The sequence below is a fragment of the Rhinatrema bivittatum genome, chromosome 2 (assembly GCF_901001135.1).
Source record: "Rhinatrema bivittatum chromosome 2, aRhiBiv1.1, whole genome shotgun sequence".
NCBI lineage: Eukaryota > Metazoa > Chordata > Amphibia > Gymnophiona > Rhinatrematidae > Rhinatrema > Rhinatrema bivittatum.
In genome coordinates this window covers 415,226,046-415,247,290 of record NC_042616.1, presented here as the reverse complement: position 1 = coordinate 415,247,290, position 21,245 = coordinate 415,226,046, and the positions used below count along the sequence as shown (strand labels likewise).

The window sequence follows — 21,245 nt, the reverse complement described above, 5'->3', positions numbered from 1 at the left end:
ATCCTAAAAATAGAAGATGGTTCTTCCATTTACACTGGTATGGTCTAAAGGCCTCCAACCCAAACTGAAGACCTATACTGAGATCTGGTCAAAAATATCCAAAAGGTGCCAGATGTGGACTGGGGTATCCCTATTGCTGAATCCTCAAGAAGTAGAGAGATAGTGGATGCCCTTCAAGGTGCTCTAACAGAAATGGTGATGGAATCCACGAGGGAATGAATGATACTCGACCTAGTACTCATAAATGGGGAAAATGTCTCTAATATCAGAGTAGGTGCTCACTTGAGCACTAGTGATCATTGGAAACTGTGGTTTGATATCTCACCCAGGATGCAGAAAAGTGACACAAAGATCCAAGTTTTGAATTTAAAATATACAGACTGATGAAATGGAGATGTTATGCCTGTCGGTCGCAGATGGCTGCGACCTCTCATGCTCACCTCTTTTTTCCCCGCTCCATCAAGTCTGGGAAGAATGGCGGTCTCTGCCAATCCCCACCGACCTCTCCGGCGTTCCCAGGACAGTGAGGGCGCTGCCGACCGCCATCTTGGACCCAGAATTACTTAGGCGCATGCACAAGGGCCTCCTTTGAACACGTCATGGCGGGAACCACAGGTTGTCCCCTCCCGATGATGTCAACCCGCTAGTGTATTTTTTTTTTATTATTATTTTTATTGAATTTTATGGTTAACAGAACATAGACAAGATACACTATCAAAATGCAAGCAAGCAAAACCAGATAAGCACACAAATTGCATAATTTGCTTAACTCAGGTTGAATTTTAGTATGTTTGAATTTTAGTTTGTTTGTCTCTCCCTCTCCCCCATCCCCTCAGATCTTTAATCCCTCGAGTCCCTGCGAAGTCCTCTGGCTCGTACTCAAGGAATAGTACAGTCCGTGACACACTCCTGCATGGAAACTGGAAGCGTGCCCCAATATTTACTCCAGATAGCATGACACCTGCTAGTGTATTTAATCTGACCAGCAAGGAGTTCCGTCTTGCTGAATCCTCCTCATTCAAGGACTTCCTGTTCCTGACTTGGTCTTGGCATCTAAACGCAATGCCACACGCATGTTATAAAATCCAATGCCTGTGTGCACATACGTGCCCGATTTTTTTTATCGGCATGCGCATGTGCACGCGGGGACCAGTCACGCACATGGAGGGGGAATTTTTTAAAAAGCACGGCGATGTGATCGGCCTGTTCCCAGTTCCCTATACCTCTTCCTACTCTGCCTCCCTTTTCCTCTCTCCACCCCAACCCCTAAAACCCCTTTCCCTTTCTTTTTTTTTAAATTTCGGAACTTACTTCATCTGAATAGATGAAGTAAGTTCCGTGCGACGGCTTCCCTGGGACAGCATCTAATGGTGCTGTCCCGGCCGGCCCTCCCCGCCCACACCCCACCACTGGCCCACCCCTTTTGGATGGTCCGGCACTTCTGCGCATAGCCGGGCTGTTTCTAAAATGCGCTTGGTGCATGCACGGCCTGGCCACAAGCATATCTCCCGGTACTTGCAGAACGGGCCTTTTAAAATTCACCTGAAAGTACTTTTGTGTGCCCTTCAAGAAAGAAGCCATTTCAAAGAAAAGGGTTACAAAGTGATTTGTCAAATAAATTTAGCAAAGAACCATCAAACCCCCCCCCCCCCCCCGAATGACTTACTGGGCTTCTTTGAGTAGGAAACCGCAGATGACCCGGGGAGCTTCAAGCAGGCCCAGAGGAAGGAGGAGTCCTTTAAGTGGGCCCAGGAACATATACAGGGGGAGGATGGAAAGTTAGTCCCTGGAGCACAGCTTACACACCCTGTTCCTCCTATTTTCCTGATGAAAGGCAATTTACTTTACAGAGTCATAAAGGGAAATGTGAAGGGGGGAAGTGATAGAAGAGCTTCTAGTTCCCAGACCATACCATCAGAGGATCATGCAACTGGCTGGCACTCAGCTTCCTTCTATGGAGGAAAAGACCCAGGAAAAGATACTAGCACAGTCCTATTGGCCGGGCATACATAAACAGGTCCCGTTGTATTGCTCCTGCCCTACCTGCCAACTCACAAAGCTTGGTGGCATATGGGCAGCACCTCTCATACCGATGCCCATAACTGAAACACCTTTTGAAAGACTGGGCATGGATCTTGTGGGGCCACTAGAGAGAGATCCTGGGAGAAGGGAGGAGCCCTTCACCAGAGCCTAAGAACTCAGGGCCTAGAAGGGTTAAGCAGGTCCTGGGAAGTAGGAAGGAGCCCAGAGTAAGCCACTTAAATGGGTTTGTTACCAGCATTGCCAGGTAAACAGTTTTGTTTTATGTTTTGCTTATCTTTGTAAATAAATTGTGTACCAGGAAATAGCCAGTGTCTGCCTCCTTTACCTTACTGATTGTTTTCCCCATTCACGGCCAGCCCAAGTTACCACACGTTGAATGAACCACCATATCCCTGATGTTCCTGACTCTTAAAAAATGCATACTGTGGAAGAAGTGCAAATATTTGATGGTATGACAGCACATGCCAATATTTCTTTATAATGTCAAAGACATCCTGTAATCATTGTGGAATATTGTAGGACACATGTCAGCCTGGACTCCTTGGCTGGCTATCAATATGCCAACAGCAAATCCCTATTGACATACAAGGATCATTTGTTTGCAGCCTTAACACAAAACTAAGAATATCCTAGTTCCAAAAACCTATAAGCGAGATGTGGCCTAGGACAAGGGTCCAGAACTATGTTAATTATTACCAAAGCGGATTGTTGGAGGATATTTGTATATAAGGACTCCACATCAAGAGTGACAAAAATTACATTAGTGTCCAGCGTCTGTATGCCTTGCAATGCATGAAACATATGAGAAGAGTCCTGCAAATAGGAGTGTATGGATGTAGCAAACTATTTATTTATTTATTTATTTATTTAAAGAATTTATATACCGGGGTTCCTGTATAGTATACATATCACCCCGGTTTACAAGGAACCAAAACTATCGCTAAGGAACCGTAACTATCGCTTCATTTAGCGGTTTACATTGAACATTTAGCGGTTTACATTGAACATAGTTAATTTGAGAAAACATAAATAAACATAAATAAACATAAAATAGTTAATTTGAGAAAAGGTATATAATATGGTTAACCAGTTAATAACTAAAAGGCAGGTTAATAAGTACATAAGTAAGTAAATAACATTGAACTTGATAGAATCTGGTAACAGGATAAAATATAGTGTTGCATATGCTTAAGTACAGTTTCGTGTTAATTTCTTCAGAGAGATATAAGCTGGGGAAGATACGGAGGATATGAAATGCCTTTTTTCTTGCTCATTAGTTCATTATTATTTCAAAAAGGTATCAACAAAATGGAGCTGTTAACTGAGTTAGCAGGTCTACTGGGAGGGGCATTTAGAGATTTATGAATTTTGGGAACCATACACGTTACTGGTACACTTCGATGATCAACTATCAAAAATTGATTCTTTAGCCATCACAAAGCCTTTTTTGCAACCCTCCATACCAGTCCCTGGATAGTATACTTTAATTAATCTTTAGGATCACAATAAAGCTCTTCACAATAATGAGTATCACTCAACTGTCTCAAAATCTCAAATATATTGTTGACAGTTCTGCATGACAACACCCCCACCCTTATCGGCAGGTTTAACTACAATCTCAACATTCCTAGATAGTTGAATTAGCACTGCTCTGTCTCAGCATCATAAATTACGAAATTCTTTTCATTGCCTCTGTACCAAATTAGACACTTCACACAAAACTAAGTCACGAAAAGCGAGTCCATTGGTTCAGGTGGAACCCAGTTTCCAACTTCTGAGGAGCCAATGTATAAAAATTGTTTTACTGGAGATCAACACCAATATACTATCTGCCACACCTTTTCCACCACTCATTCAGCTGTACAGTAGTTGCCTCAGGATCAGTCCCTAACGGGACTATGAACTGAATATTGTCAGCAACCAAATCAATTTACCCAATAAGTATAAAACAAAATACTAAAAAGGAGACGTGATAAAAATGACCCCTGAGAACCCCACACCACACCTTTTTAAGCCTCTGCAATATTCCATCAAAACCAATCGCTTGCCTTCTGCCAGTTAGATAAGATGATAACCAGTTTCTGAGCATCTGACAATCAACTAGAAGGAGAGAGTGATCCACCAAATCAAGTGCACTTGATAGAACCAAGAGGACAAGCAAAGTTGATTCCCACTTCTGATCTAACAAGGCTAATGTCTCATCCAGCATTAAAACCAAAACTGTCTTAGTACTTAAAGCAGCATAGAAACCTGCCTGGCCTTCATTCCAGTCCCTCCACATTAACAAGAAATTCAGTTAGCTGGATTGTGCATGTTATTTTTATCTATCAATTAGGGGATTGTGTTTTCCCACCACTGGTAGGTGATGGAGATTATTCTCTTCTGCCAACGGGCAACAACCCTATCCCTGTCTCATGCCAAATAGCAAGCCAGGGTTACATGTATTTGTTTGTTTGCTGTTTATTTAAAAAATGTATATACACTCACAATAAGTAAAAACTACAGAAGCAGTGTACAACTAAAACATACATAATACAAGCTACAGAGATATACAATAAAACAAACACCAGCACTGACAATACCTAAAACAACTAGATAAGCTGTCAAAAGGAAACATTAGCAGGCCTTTTATCTAAACAGCCAACTGTGAACCTTTGTGACTCTTCTGATAACAGCCAGATTTTCACTAGTTTTTAAAACTTTAGATAATTTAATTTGGATTGCAGAGCACACAGAAGACTGTTCCACAAACTAGGAGCCATATCCGAAAAGGCTTGATGATAACAGTGTTTCACATTTATTTTCCTGAGGAATTAGCCAGCAAAAAGCCCTAAAAAAAATCAAGACAGACCAGCAACGCCTGCTAATAATGGCATACCATTTATCAGTTAAAGATATCAAGAGGTATTCAGAGTTATGTCCAGACTGAGGAGCCTGTGCAATATGACGCGTGTTAAAATGGACACTTGAGCAACTGTTTTCCTAACGCACACAAGGCCACATCTCCAATGCAATTATTTTAATGAGCTGCTGCATTAAAAAGGATGCACCAGGAAGGAATTATGTGTCCCTAATGCTCAAATGCATCAGGTGCCCAGGAGACGTGGCTGCGTGCCCACAATTGCAATGGGTACTCAATAATAACGTCCGTTTATCTCGCTTCAGATCGTTTTTGCTCAATATACATGCACAATATACACACGCAATAGCAAGGAGCAAAATCGGCCTGGAGCATATATATTGTGCGTCCAGAATTTTTTTTTTTACATCAAAACCTTTATTCTTAAACACTGCAAGCAGTAGATTTAAGTCTTGCAATGATACTAAGAAGAAGGAATCACAGAGGACAGTATCTTTTAATTGCAATGAGCCCTTGACTCGCGGATTGATTTAACACCAGCTCCGGGGATAGAGTTAATTTTGTCATGTTAAAAAGTGTGTGTTGGGTGCCCAGTGATTTACTGCATCCAGGGGTAATAGCTAATAGCCTCCTTTACATAGAATATACACATATGCCTGGGAACTCTCTGGATCTGGCCCGGAGCCTCCGGTATTCTAAAAGAATTACCGGGTCTCCGGGCCAATACCAGAAAACTCCAGATGCTGCAGCAAAAGCAACCTGCCTGTTCCTGGCATGAAGCATCATTGGTCTTGCATGGCTGAAAATGGAGGAACTCGACAGTGATTTCTATCATCTCTGGCCCTTTTTAACTCAATTTCATTTCCTTTTGACACTCACCACCTCCTCCTGCACAGCCTTTACAGTCGTCCATACAATGTTTCCAGCCTCTTGCCTGCCCCATCCTGTTTCCCTTGGCCAATCGACATCGCGATGTCCAGCCCATGCACCAAATGAGGAGTGAGAAGTGAGAAACAGGCAGCATCCGCTTCCGCAGCATAGGAGGAGGAGGAGGAGGAGGAGGAAAGGAGTCAGCCTGAAGTTAGAGTCTGCTGTTGCTAGTGTGTTTTGAAAGGGGGGGGGGGGAGAGAGAATGACTGAGCATGTCTGTGAGAATGAGTGAGTGTGTATTTGTGTAGGAAGAAGAGATCTGAGAGTATGTAGGTGAGTAGGAGAGAGCTGAGTGCAAGTGAGCATGGGTGTGAAAGTGAGTGGGCATGTGTGTATGGAAGAGGGAGAGACGTGAGTGAGTGTGTGACAGTGTTGGTGGGAGAATAGCAGAAGTAAAGGTATAAATGGACATGTGAGAATGTGAGAGAATGAGCGGTGAAAGTAAGTGTGAACATGTAAGAGTGTTTATGAGAGCAAATTTGTGAGCATCCAGTCCCACTGTGCAGTTGCCCTCCTCCCCTCCCCCCTAATCCATAGTAATCTCGGGGTGATTGGAAGTCAAAAGTTCCCAGGTATGAATATACAAGAGATGAGCACTATCGGCCATGCTTTTGTTTGGGCGCGCTAATCTCCCTATTGCATCGGGTGCTAGTCTAGCGCGTCCAACCATGCATAAACCTGTGCGCTAGGCTGAGCACACTTTATTGCATTGGTCCCTGAATGTCTTATCACTGGATTCAAGAAAGGCTGATAACTGAGCTTCCACCACTTTCTCTCTAAATTTAGAAAGGTTAGAGATGACATAATAGTGGTTTCATGTTTTGAGAGTTCTGCGTGGCAAAGGATTCAGAGTTTGTAAGCAAGTTAAGAAAAATATATTCACAATGCCTATTAACATATCTAAAAAATGCCCCATGGTGAGGTAAACTCTTTTTTTTTTTTTTTTTGGCATAAATAATCAGCACTGAAAACTAATCCCACCAGCAGGAGGTCAGGTCTGCTCCTGCTCTCTTCCACCTCTGCCCAGGCATGCAGGCTCACAGCTAGCCAGAGGCGTCTGCCTCGGCCAGCAAAAGGCACAGAAAGCAGGCAGATTTTAGGGAAGAAGAAAGGAGAAAAAAAAACTTATGACGTTTTTCAGGCAAAACCAAAGGGTGTTTTCCTTCTGAAGGAGGAGCTGGCAGCTCAGGCAGTTCCAGCTACCATTTGCATCTCATCAGGCAGTGACCTCAGAAGCCTGCAGGCAGCTACTCACCAGGCACACCCAGCTGGGGCCTCTCAAAATTACAAAAGAGGAGATAAAAAAGAAAAAGGTCGGCAGCCGTGACTCTGTGTTTCCAGACCAGGCCTCAGATTAGCTGTTCAGACCCAAAAGCCTTCTACTGGGTTTCCTCCAGTAAGATGCCTGCTGGTCGGAAATGACTCATTCTTTGCTGCTTCTCATGTGTCTTTCATCAGACCAGCCATTAAGTACTGACACCTGTTTTATTCCCTAAAGTCCTCCCAAAACATCTGTACCTGAGCCATCCGGTCTTAGAGGTAAAAGGCCTGGTATGCCTCCGAGATCCACTCACCTCCTGCTCCAGTTCTTCATTGCAAGGCCTGGGGGCCAGTAGTGGCTCCCATAAACCCTAAGTGGGGCTCCCTGTCGCTCCTCTTAGTAAACACTCTCCCCCACTTTCCCCGAAGGCATGCTGGAGGCACTGCCTTCCAAATAGCTGTTCTGTTTTCTTCGGGCATCCAGCTGTGTGGGTTCTCAAACCCCCTGTGCTAGTCTCCTGAGACTGAGAGGACAGCCCAGGAGTTCAGGCTCTCTGCAGCTCTAACTCACGGAGAACCACATGGTGCGGAAAGATACAGAACAGCTGCTCCAGAGGCAGTGCCTACAGTAAGCCTCCAGAGAAGGAGAGAGGGAAAAAGCGAGCTTGGAGGGAAGAGCAATGAGGGTGGGATGGTAGAGGCTGATTGGTAGGAAAAGTTAGGCGGGTGGGGGGGGGGGGTAAAGACTGGCTGGGATAAGGTTGAGAGAGAGTGTGTGTGTGGGGGGGTGGGGTGGAGAGAGGAGCTTTGAGAAATGGGCTGTGAAGGGGAAGAGAGAGTGGGGGAGTATGGGGGGGGTGGGGAGGCAGAGAGGTGGAGAGGAAAAGTGTGGGAGGGAGATGTGCTGAAGGAGAGAGAGAGAGACTGGGATGGGGGCAGAGACAGGTTGAGGAAAAGAGTGTGGCGGAGCAGACATTTCTTTTAGTTACCCAAGTTGCTGTGAGTGTGCCCGACTAGCCAGGCTGGCCCCATCATTGAAGGGGGGGGGGGGGTCCCCTCTGGACTGGCCGTGTCACTGAAGGGAGAAATCCCTTTTCCCAAGGGCATAAGACAATTTGACCAGCGCCAGTCCTGGCTCTCAAACTGAAGTGTTTGGGGGTTTTTTTGCCAAACTGGCCCCCACTTGAAGAATAGTGAAGATCACTGCTCTAGTTTCTCCAGAAGCCTAGAGATTACTTTATTTCCATGGCCAAATAACAACGTTATTGCAGTGCATCTATCACTAGGACGGGCTGATTCAAACTATACCTGTGCAGTTTCATTTGATGAAAATGTTGATTGAGGAAATTATACTGACCGGCTTGGCTTTTTCTGGCAAATAAAGTTTGAAAAGTGTTATATTTTAAACTGGAAATATAAATGGAAAGATGCTCTAAGAGGCAGAGGAGAATGCAGACATGGGGAGTTGTATAACCGAAGGCTGAGGGCAATTGCACTGGCTGAGTCTATTTGCTGTCAATGTCCTTGATATGTTGATGCAAATGGAAATTTACAATTTGACTAGGTTAGTTTTGCATCACTGCCAAGGCTTGGACTCGCATGTTCTACTAGAAGGTTATTGATGCTTACTACCCCAGTTCTTCAAGGAGAGAAGGAAAAGTGGTTATGGCCAGGTGAAACCCATCTCGCTAGCAACTGCAAAGAGTCTGCTCCTCTTCCCCTCATCCCAGGGCAGAAAGATTGAAGGATGCAGAGTGGTAACACAGTGAAAGCACACACCTGATCCCCATGGCTGCTTGTCCCTCGCCCCTGTGTACTTCCTGCTGTAGCTCTCACGGAGAACCACGTGAAAGGTAGTGAAGAGATGTGGGAGATACATAAAAGAGAAAGGGGGAAGGAGTATAACCTGCAAGGGGGAGAGGGAGATGGGAGGACTCTGAAGGACGGAGGGAACAGGGAGGATCAAGGGAGAGAGAACATAAGAACAACGTAAGAAGTGCCATACTGGGTCCATCGAGCCCGGCATCCTGTCTCCAATAGTGGCCAGTCTGGATTACAAGTACCCTGCAGATCTCCAGTATTTGATCTATTTCTTGTGTATCCCAAGTCTTATGGACTTTTCCTTCAGGGACTTGTCCAATCCTCTTTTGAATCTCACTATCAGGCTGCTGCAATATCATGCGTTCAGACTGGCACACAGCTTAACCTGTGGTTAGATGTGCGTTTTGGAAACGCATCAGTAACCCCATAAGGGGATCAGTGAGTCCAAACTGCATGTAGCTAACAGTGCTCATCACATGTAAATGCCATGTTTATGAGGTTATTGGCTAGCACCCTCAATGTAAAAAAATAACTGTGCGCCTGTTGCACACATTTTAACCCTCATAAATTAATGCCAGCCCCAGAGCTAGCCATAAGTCTTGAGGAGTCCCAAAAGTTGAACAGAAAATTGTAAAAATATAAAAATATTGACAGTGGTTAGATTCAGAAAATGGATGCTCAACTTACAAGCGTCCAGTTTCCTATCCCATGGCTGGGCACAGGTTAGGAAAATGGACCCTTGTAAAATTGAGCATCCTTTTCCCTAACCTGCACACAGTGACTTCTGGATGCCCAATACCGAGGAGGCACTAGGGATGCACAATTTCCGTTAGCGCCTCCTTTTTAATGAAGCAGCTCGTTAGCATATTGCATCAAGCGTGCGGGAGAGGTGGATGGGTACATGTTAGGAAAGCGGGCACTCAGCTACGAGCCCCCATTTTTCGTGCACCCACATTGCATCGGCCTGTATATTAATTGTCTTGATCACGTCCTCCGGCGACAGATTTCATAGCTTGATTGCGTGCTGAGTGAAAAAATACTTCCTACAATTTGTTTTAAATCTGCTGATATTAGTTTCATGGAGTGTGCCCTAGTTCTAGTGTTGTTTGAAAGGGTAAATAACCATTCCCTATTCACCTGTTCCACCCCACTCATGCTTTATAAATCTCAATCATATTAGATCCCCTTTCATTCATCTCTTTTCCAAGATAAAGTGCCCTAATCTTCCTTCACAGGGGAGCTTTTACATCCCCTTTATCATTTTTGTCACCTTTTCTGTACCTTTTCACTGTCCACTGTATCTTCTTTGAGATGGGGGCAACGAGACGTGCACACAGCACTCAAGGTGTGGTCGGATCATGGATCTATTCAAAGCAATATGATATTCTCAGTTTTGTTCTCTGTTCTTTTCAAATAATTCCTTTCTATTTGCCTTTTTGACCACCGCCACACACCGAGGCGAAGGTTTCAAGGTGTTGTCAATAAGAACCTGATCTGGGAGGGGAGTGAGGAGAAATGGGAATAAGGAAAGGAATCTGAATAGGGGAGATATGGGAAGAGAGAAGAGGGAACACGGAGGAAAAAGAGGAAGGAAGAGAGGAAGAAGGAAAATGTTTGGAGCACTGCACAATTTCCCTGTAGTCTCTCTTATCCTGTGCTTGTCACAGGTCAGTGACGTGTAGCGAGTGGTGGGAAAGCCTGATGGCCAGATGGTCAGCCCCTTATATAACCAAGCAGGACACTGCAAGTGCAGATCACTCTTACTAGTTTCATAGTACACAAACCATTCCACTTATGGATGAGTTACTCCAGTTTCCAAGTATGTATATTAGCTAATATGACATCATTCCCCCCCCCCCCCCCCACACACACACACATTTTTTTTAAAGAATGTTTATTGAACCTCAGTTAAATAACAACGAAACAGTTCAGCACAGCAATTAACCAAAACATCAAAATGTGACATTTAACACCTCCCCACATCCCCAATAACATGCTGAAAGGAAAATTCACATTAACTAAATACAGTTAATTCAAAATAAAGTTAATTAAACTAAAATAAACATTCCTCAGAAAAATGTTATCCAGAGGAGCCCTACTCAATCATCCAGGGGAGAAATTCGTTCTTCCTATTCCATTCCAGAAATGGTTCCCAAATTTCGCTAACATTACATTTTTCTTGTGTTGTTATTGAGTTGGCTCTTCCGATGCACATTCCATAAAAAGGAAGCAGCCTGCCATTTTTCTACCTACAGTGTTTATCTGGCATGACACTTTTATCATTTTCCATCAATACGGAGGGGAGGGGAAAAAAAACCAATAGCCAGTTGTATTCTTTTTCAATCTCTCAAGCGAATTGTGGATAAGGTTTATTTATTACTGAACAAAGTACAGTGGTTGCAGTGTCAGCCTACTTTAAATACACAGACATTAGCAAATACGCTGAAGATGAGATCCGGTTGGATACATGTGCTGGTGAGTTAGCTGCAGAACCAACTGTATACTTTAGTGGCTGTGATTTATTTTATTGCACCAATAATCACCAATATGAATACATAAATATTATTGGACATTAATTTGCAAGTCGTTAGTTTCCTTCACCTGAAGAAAGAAAAAAGAATCGTAAAAGCGTGTAAAGGTTTGTTTCGCTGGCCCAAAACAAAGGAATCGCAGGCTCCAAAGTATCCAAACCAATTAAACCGACAGCTTTGATCTCTTCCAGTCCTAGCATGCAAGGAAAATTTCTGCTGTAACAAGCCAGGCTGTACAAAGTAGCGTGTGTAATCGTATTAATGTACGCGCCTCAGGAAGCGCAGCCTGCAGTCAACCGAGGTGGCCGCAACATCCCCTCCCCCCCGATTCCTACAGTGGGCAAGGGGATAAGGCAGAAGTTCAAAGCTGCCAAGAAGAGAATGAAAAGAAATGGAAAGGTCCAGGAAGCAGTTTACTGGTGCGTCATCAACTCTAACACCTGGGCAGCGCTGAGAGACTTTATCTGAGGCCAGAGCCGGGCTCAGCGGCCTCCTCCATCCCCGCCTGGCAAACAAAAGCCGGCAGAGCAGGGAAGGCAAGCTCCGCCCCCTTCCTTCGCCCGCACGAGAGGAGCGGCGGCAGAGACTGAGGAGGTGGGCGTGGCTCCGTCGCCCAGTCAGGGGGCCGGCTTCCCAGGACAGGTGGGTTTTGCTGGAGTGGGCGGGTTCGCGGGGGGGGGGGGGAAGATGCTGGGTCAGTGGGCGGGGCTCGGGGGAATGGGCGGGGAGGTGAGACGCAGGGCCTCGGGTGAGCGACGGGGCTTGCTGGGGGAGTGGGCGGGGCCGCAGGTGAGCGACGGGGCTTGCTGGGGGAGTGGGCGGGGCCGCAGGTGAGCGACGGGGCTTGCTGGGGGAGTGGGCGGGGCCGCAGGTGAGCGACGGGGCTTGCTGGGGGAGTGGGCGGGGCCGTAGGTGAGCGACGGGGCTTGCTGGGGGAGTGGGCGGGGCCGCAGGTGAGCGACGGGGCTTGCTGGGGGAGTGGGCGGGGCCGTAGGTGAGCGACGGGGCTTGCTGGGGGAGTGGGCGGGGCCGCAGGTGAGCTGCGGGGCAGCAGCGGCGGCTCGGAGCGCGCGTGGAGGCAGCAGCATGGCCGAGTCGCAGCTTCGGTGCCTGGACTGGGTCGGAGTGGGCGAGCGGGTGCCGGAGGAGCGGCCTGGCTTTTATTACAGCGAGGAGCAGCGGGACGCGCTGCGGGTGCTGGTCAGCCAGGGCGAGCAGGCATACAAGGAGCGGGTGTGCAAGGAGCCCATGCGGGACTTCCTATCCAGCCGCGAGCTGCAGGGGCTCCGCGCCAGCTGGCAGCAGTACGGCGCCCCCAGTCCCTGGAAAGCCAGGACCAAGGGCGAGCATGCGGACGGGAAGGCGGGGGAAGGCTCGCTGGATTACTGGCCCGAGATGTCCGACACGGAGATTCCGCCCCTGGACTTAGGGTGGCCGGAAAGTGGCTTCTACAGGGGGATGAGCCGGGTCCTGGTGTACACGCACCCGCCGAAGGAGAACGCGCCTCATATCAAAGAGGTCCTACGGGGGATCATCCAAGAAGCCCAAAAGGTAAAGTTGCGCACTGGCCGCCGCTTTTCTAACTTGTAAAATGTAAGATCCTGGGAGGGGGGAGGACCCGCGACCCGATCTGCAGTGCCCCCTGTCACATCAGAACTGAATCGTACAGTTTCGTGACAGGAGTGGTGGAGGTTGGGAACCGAGACCATTTCTTTACCGTAACAGGAGTGTAGGAGGAACTTTCTCTAACGTGCCTGGGATCAGTATTTTGATATGTTTCCGTGTGCCTAAGCTAAGTTCACAAAGCAGGGAGGCTGCTGGTATAGGAGGGGGTAGGGGATCGAGGTTCAAGTTTACTGTGAAGACTGTTTACTGCTGTGGAAGAAGATTGATAAGTAAGAACATAAAATATGTTGTGCTGAGTCAGACCAGCGGTCCATCTATCCTAGATCCCAGCATCCTGTTTTGGGCAGTGGCCAATTCAGATCTCCAGGATGTACCCAGCAGATCCCAAATTGTAGATCTATTCCATTGCAGGCCCCATCAGTGCTCCAGACGTTCAAGCAGTGGATCATGATTAGTGATTTTTTTTTTAATCCTGGGTTTTTATGTAATCTACTCTTCAAGAACTTAAAATAAAGGTCTGATGTCTGCTTTTGAGTTGAATACTAGTCTCTATGTGGGTTCAAAAGCAAAATTGATTTGAGCAGATGATGTAATGGATCTGGCTCAGTGGCTAGGGCTGTATACACCATGTTGGACAGAGAAGACTCCACCAAATGCTTCTTTCCCTGACTGCTCACTAGCTTCCAAACAGACTACAGTAGCAAATCACCTGGACCGGATGGTGTGCATCCTAGGGTACTAAAGGAACTAAAAAATGAAATTTCTGATCTATTAGTTAAACTTGTAACCTATTATTAAAATCATCCATTGTACCTGAAGACTGGAGGGTGGCCAATGTAACTCCAATATTTAAAAAGGGCTCCAGGGGTGATCCGGGTAACCATAGACCAGTGAACCTGACTTCAGTGCCTGCAAAAATAGTGGAAACTATTCTAATGATCAAAATCGTAGAGCATATAGAAAGATATGGTTTAATGGAACACAGTCAACATGGATTTACCCAAGGGAAGTCTTGCCTAAACAAATCTGCTTCATTTTTTTGAAGGGTTAATAAACATGTGGATAAAGGTGAACCGATAGATGTAGTGTATTTGGATTTTCAGAAGGCGTATGACAAAGTCCCTCATGAGAGGCTTCTAAGAAAACTAAAAAGTCATGGGATAGGAGGCGATGTCCTTTTGTGGATTACAAACTGGTTAAAAGACAGGAAACAATAGGATTAAATGGTCAATTTTCTCAGTGGAAAAGGGTAAACAGTGGAGTGCCTCAGGGATCTGTACTTGGGCTGGTGCTTTATATATATGGGCTGGTGCTTTATCTACCTTATAAATGGCCTGTGACCGACGGCCCGCAAATGCGCAGTAGAGACCAGCTCTACCGCGCATGTGCGGGCGAGCACGTCGCTCTGAGGCAGCTTCAGAAAGAAAAAAAAATGGTGGCGTCCAGTGGCAGCAGCGGGCGGCGGCAGCGGGCGGCGACGGCGGTAGCGGCGACGGCGGTAGCGAGGGAGGGAGAAGAGAGATAGAGGGAGGGACGGACTGAGTGGGAGGGAGGGACGGAGAGAGAGAGTGGGAGGGAGGGACTGAGTGGGAGGGAGGGATTGAGTGAGGGGGAGGGACTGAGTGAGAGGGAGGGAGTGGGACTGAGTGAGAGGGAGAGGGGGGACTGAGGGAGGGAGTGGGACTGGGAGAGAGAGGGAGGGAGTGGGACTGAGGGAGAGTGAGTGGGACTGAGTGAGGGAGGGGGGAGGGAGGGATTGAGTGGGAGGGAGGGACTGAGGGAGGGAGTGGGGACTGAGGGAGGGAGTGGGACTGAGGGAGAGGACGGAGGGAGTGGGGACTGAGTGAGAGTGAGTGGGACTGAGTGAGTGAGAGGGAGGGAGAGAGGGGGGAGGGAGTGAGTGAGACTGAGTGGGAGGGAGGGACTGAGTGATAGGAGAGGGAGGGTGGGGAGGAGTGGGTGAGGGAGGGGGTGGTGAAGAGTGAGGGGAGAGAGAAAGAGGGGGAGGTGAGAGACAGAGGGATGTAGCCCGTTTTAACGGGCTTAACGGCTTGTATATATATATATATATATATGATCTGGAAAGGAATACGATGAATGAGGTCATCCAATTTGTGGACAATACAAAATTATTCAGAGTAGTTAAATCACAAGCGGATTGTGATACATTACAGGAGGACCTTGCGAGACTGGAAGATTGGGTATCCAAATGGCAGATGAAATTTAATGTGGACAAGTGCAAGGTGTTGCATATAGGGAAAAATAACCCTTGCTGTAGTTAAACGATGTTAGGTTCCATATTAGGAACTACCACCCAGGAAAAAGATGTAGGCATCATAGTGGATAATACTTTAAAATCATCGGCTCAGTGTGCTGCAGCAGTCAAAAAAGCAAACAGAATGTTAAGAATTATTAGGAAGGGAATGGTTAATAAAACGGAAAATGTCATAATGCCTCTGTATCGCTCCATGGTGAGACCGCACCTTGAATACTGTGTACAATTCTGGTCGCCACATCTCAAAAAAGATATAGTTGTGATGGAGAAGGTACAGAGAAGGGCAACCAAAATGATAAAGGGGATGGAACAGCTCCCCTATGAGGAAAGGCTGAAGAGATTAGGGCTGTTCAGCTTGGAGACGAGACGGCTGAGGGGGGATATGATAGAGGTCTTTAAGATCATGAGAGGTCTTGAACAAGTAGATGTGAATCAGTTATTAACACTTTCGGATAATAGGAGGATTAGGGGGCATTCCATGAAGTTAGCAAGTAGCACATTTAAGACTAATTGGAGAAAATTCTTTTTCACTCAACGCACAATTAAGCTCTGGAATTTGTTGCCAGAGGATGTTGTTGGTGTAGCTGGGTTCAAAAAAGGTTTGGATAAGTTCTTGGAGAAGTCCATTAATGGCTATTAATCAAGTTTACTTACAGGTCTATCCAGTACCGAGCGGTAGGAAGAGCTGCGTTAGTGCCTGCGGCACCCGCGGTTGCCGCACGCACAGTGCAGCTCACCTACCACTCGATCCTGAACACTAATTTTATGTTAATGTAAACCGCGTCCGTGAAGTGTTAGGCCCGCGCAACCCATTTTACTGGATAGCGCGCCTATACAGTATCCTGGGTCCACGGGCCTAACACTTCACGCCACGCTGGTATCTGTCATTTCAAATGTCATTTGAAATGACAGATACCAGGAAGTCGGGACTGCCAGTACCCCCTCCCCTCCTCCCGGAGCAGGGCGCGAAAAGCAGCCTTGCTCCGGGAGGAGGGGAGAATAGACACTGACATCGGCGAAGCAAAAAAAAATAAAACGAAAAAAGCAAAAGCTAAAAGTAAGTTGCTTCGCCGCTGTCAGTGTCTGTTCTCCCCTCCTCCTGGAGCAGGGCGCGAAAAGCAGCCTTGCTCCGGGAGGAGGGGAGAATAGACACTGACAGCGGCGAAGCGAAAAAAATCCAAAAGCAATTTTGGTTTTTTTTTTCCCAAAAGCGACAATTTTGGTTTTTTTCCAAAGGCGACTTACTTTTGGGATCTGTCAAGATCCCAAAAGTAAGTCGCTTTTGGACGCCTGCACAACTTACTTTTTTGCAGCCATCAGCAGGAACACGATTGTAGCTCCTCCCGACGAAGACGAAGATGGCCGCCTGCACGGGGGGAAGCGTGCAATTGGCCGCTGAAGACGTGACGTCACGACGTTTGGCGTCACAGGGTGTGACGCCACGTCTTGAGCGGCCAATTGTACGCTTTCCCCCGTGCAGGCGGCCATCTTCGTCGGGAGGAGCTACGGGAGCCACGATCGTGTTCCTGCTGATGGCTGCAAAAAAGTAAGTTGTGCAGGCGCCGCTTCCCTCCTCCCGGAGCAAGGCTGCTTTTCGCGCCCTGCTCCGGGAGGAGGGAAGAGTGAAGCGGCGAAGCGACTTTTACTTTTGCTTTTGGGTTGTTTTTTTTTTGCTTCGGGAGGAGGGGAGAGGACTGGGGCTGCCCCGGAGACCGGCACCCATGATCGCGGCCGGGGCAGGTGAGCGGGGGCAGGGGGAAAGCTTCCACCTACCCTTACCCCTGCCTCTACCGCAGGGGTCAGGGTAGGCGGTAAGTTAGCAGGTTAAACGCGCGACAAAACAGCAGGGAAAGAGAGCGATAGTCGGGGCGCGGGTTACGGGATGCTAGGGAATAGCTAATTCGCTCGTTTGCATGCAGTATGCATGCCGCGTGCGGAAGGGGTTGGCCGGGGATTTTAGGACGCGGTAGGAGTAGGTTAAAGGGGATTCGGGATCGCAGGAAGGGATAACGCGGCCGGAAAGTGAGTAAAACGCAGCTTAGGAGCAGGGTAAACGTGGCCGCACTTTACAGGATAGACCTGTTAGGGAATAGCCACTGCTATTAATTGCATCAGTAGCATGGGGTCTTCTTAGTGTTTGGGTAATTGCAAGGTTCTTGTGGCCTGGTTTGGCCTCTGTTGGAAACAGTATGCTGGGCTTGATGGACCCTTGGTCTGACCCAGCATGGCAATTTCTTATGTTCTTAACTGATGGTGGCCTTTGATAGTGGGTGAAAAAAAAGATCTCACTCCAAAGGGCATTTTCAAACAAAACTGTTTTACAAAAATCTGGGGATACTAGCAGTCGGGGTCAAAAATCTTAAAAATTAACAGATTTCTCAGGGTACACAGGTTACTTAGAGCAGCAGTAGCAGCAAGAACAACAAAACACATTTCTTCTAAGGATCACTTTCAGAGCAGTCTTTTCTCCCCCTTTAGCATAAAGACCAGCCCTTAATCCACCCTTTTCCAATGAGAGAGTATTCAGTACTGGGAAATCCTCTTACACCTTCTTCCCTGGACACAAGATGAAATCCCATTCTCTTGAACTCCATCATTCCTCCCAGGTGGCTTAATAGCTTTGCCCAGGGGTCCAGTATGATTCTCTTGGATCCAGTGTCCTGCTGCTCACTGGCAGTGGCTGCCAGGAAGGAAAGAGATGCTCCCCACTCTGACATCACTCCAGCATGAATCAGCTCAAGGGTTAAAAAGAAAAGGCTCACTCCAGCTTTAAGCACCCCCTTATAGTGTACCCATCCACACCTCCCCCAGAGGTCCTCTCCCACATCACCACTTCTCCAAGGGCCTATTGCTGGTGACTACGCCTGTCACACTTAGTACTATGAACTCCCTGATCAGAATCGGGGCTTACATTTTTACTACAGTTGTAAACCTGCCCTCAGACAGGGTTGTTTGAGTTGTAAACATAGATTGCAATAATCCGGTCATAGATAATCAAGAAAAAAAAACATGGTAAAGCCTCAGGAATGATTAGTGACTTTTACCCACCTGGTTTCCTGTAACCGGATTATCACAGTCTGGGGTTGCAGTTCAATAAACCCTGCCCATAGGCACGTGCCTGGGTTATGGATGGGGGGGGTCTGTAACTGCGATCATAGTGACATTTCGTTCAATCTGTAGGTACTGGCACATTCCTGCATAGGATCGAGTTAAACTGGTTCCACGTATGAGTTTTGCACTTGCTGGCAAAGGACGGAGAATACTCCAGGTCTTAAGTGAGGCATCCTGTTTCGGTTAGATATTATCTTGAGGAAATGTGTGCTGGTGTCAGGCAAGGGCCTTAAGTATTTGTTTCACCGTGGAGAGAGCTGCTGAGTTAAAAGCAGTCTTCCCCCCATCCCCAGTAATATGAAGGCAAAGTTTTATATGGCACTTCAGCAGAGCCAGTTTCTGAACTGACTCTGACGTGGTAACCCTTTCATTAGAATCTAGGTTGGAGCACTTGTGAGCTGGTGGTGTTTATACCTCTGACTGGAGGTTTAATTTAAAAGCTCTCAAATATTTGCCATCGGTGTTTGTTTTTCTAACACAGTAGTTGTGCATATGCATGCTTGTTCTGTGCTTCTTCCTAGGAGCCACCAGTCATGTCATGTTTTAGAAAAAAAAAGGCCTTAGGGTTGGATTAAGGGCAAAAGTGTCCTGGCTGGCCTCATGCCAGGGTTTGCACAGGTAGGAGGCAAATGCTTTTTGCCTCTGAGCCACAGACAGATTTGGGGAAGAGCGAGCTAGGAGAGTCTGCATGAAGCCTAAATGTAAAACCTTGTGATCCTGCCACTGAGGAACTTGGATCAATCCTCAGAGCTTCATAAGAGAACTCTGGGAACCCCTCAGTGTGCTGTGCAATTCAAGGGTCGAACCATGAAGCAGGCCTGTGACACCTTGACCCAAAGTGAGTTGCTAATATGTGTTGAAGAGATTGAGTTAAGTGACAGGTTTTATACAGGATGTTAAGCCAGGACTCGTGCTATGTGAATAAAGCCTGGACTGTAGTAATATAAGAAGTACACGAAAAGGGCGGAGTAAATAGCACACACATACAATAGCAAATGCAACAAGAACTAATGCGTGGCAAACATAAAGACCTGATCAGTATATCTCAGAAGGACACACTTTTATTGAATCTGCAGTCACACCAGTGGGGTACATAGGTTAACAAATTACAGTTCACAGTTTTGAAACACAGTTTGAAACAGTTCAAAATTGTGAACTGTAATTTAACCTATGTACCCCACTGGTGTGACTGCAGATTCAATAAAAGTTTGTCCTTCTGAGATATATTGATCAGGTCTTTCTTTGCCACGCATTAGTTCTTGTAATATAAGAAGTGCCATACTGGGTCAGACCTAAGGTCCATCAAGCCCAGTATCCTATTTTCAGCAAAGGCCAATCCAGGTCACAAGTACCTGGCAGGATTCTATATAGAAAATAGATCCCATGCTGCTAATGCTCAGAGATAAGCAGTGGCTTTCCTCAAGCCTATCTGGTTACTAAGTTTATGGACTTTTTTTTAAACCTAGTGATACTAACTGCCTTTATCATATTCTCCAGCATTGAATTGTGAGTTGAATGAAAAAAAATACATTCTCCAATATGTTTTAAATGCACTGTTCAGTAATTTTAGGGAGGATCCCCTGGTCCATTTATTTTCTGAATGAGTAAACAATCAATTTGTATTTACCCGTCGCACTCCACTCATGATTTTATCATATCTCCACTCAGCCATCTCTTCTCCAAGCTGGAAAGCCCTCTCCTCTTTAGCTTTTCCTCATAGGGGAGCTGTTCCATTCCCCTAGTTCCACTATATCTTTTTGAGATGTGGCAACCAGACTCACATTCAGTAATCAAGGTGCGATCTCACCATGGAGCAATACAGAGGCATGATGACATTTTCCATTTTATTAACCATTCCCTTCCTAATAATTTCTAACAGTCTGTTCACTTCTTTGAACATAGGATACTCAGAGGAATAATCCCAACCACGGTTCATCCACCCATCCTGCAGTGTAGGGCACCTACCAGTTTCAAACAAACAAAAAAAAAAACCTGATTGATTGTGACTCTGATTTGTGACTTCCAGCTCAGAATTGTTTAATTTTTTTTTTCAACTTTATAAACTGCCTTTCCATAAAATGCTAAAGGCAAGAGGAGAAAATCCAAAAAAACATTGATCATATGGCAAAATCAGTTGTTCAGCCATTGGCCAGACAGGGGCCGAGGATGTCAAGGAGGCAGCTTTCACAACCTCTAGGGGAGAGAATCCCAGCCACTCTTTCACAGCATCTCTTAATGACTGGCTCAAAAAAAAGCACGTCTTTCCAGTCCTTTCATTTCACTTAGCCTCTACTGCTCAATCTCTACCTCTGTTCTTTATAGAAGGGTTTCTCAGGACACACCTTGCCAGTGTTCTGCCTCTGTTTTATGCTGATCTATCTCATACGTGTTGGTTGTGGCTATCCTGAAAACCAGACTGGCTAGGGGTGTCTTAAGGATCGGGTTCAGAACCCTTGCTTTACAGGTAGCTGGATCTGCAGCCCAGGGTAACAAGTAATTTTCTATGACTTTAAGTGAGTGTGTAGAGAGAGAACACAATATCTCCGACAGTGGCCAGTCCAGGTTGTAAGTACCCGACAGATCCCGTAAAGTAAATCCATTTCCTGTTACTCGCTCCAAGGGACAGCAGTAGTTTTTTGTTTTTTTTTTTTTAATCTACCTGGCTAATAATGTGTTATGGACTTTTCCTCCGGGATCACGTCCTCTGGCAACAGATTCCACAGCTTGATAGTGCGCGGAGTGAAAAAGTACTGTCTATGATTTGTTTTAAATCTCTTGATTGTTAATT

The 21,245-nt window shown here is 46.4% G+C and overlaps 1 protein-coding gene across 1 annotated transcript in view; it reads left to right on the top strand.

Moving 5' to 3' along the window:
• The first annotated feature begins 12,486 nt into the window (after nucleotides 1–12,486).
• FAM83F (family with sequence similarity 83 member F) overlaps nucleotides 12,487–21,245 on the top strand; it is a 65,518-nt gene continuing 56,759 nt past the window's right edge. Inside the window, exon 1 of the mRNA XM_029590163.1 lies at nucleotides 12,487–12,996. Coding sequence (XP_029446023.1) covers nucleotides 12,532–12,996 — 465 coding nt within the window. The 5' untranslated portion in view covers nucleotides 12,487–12,531. The remainder of the gene's footprint in view (nucleotides 12,997–21,245) is intronic.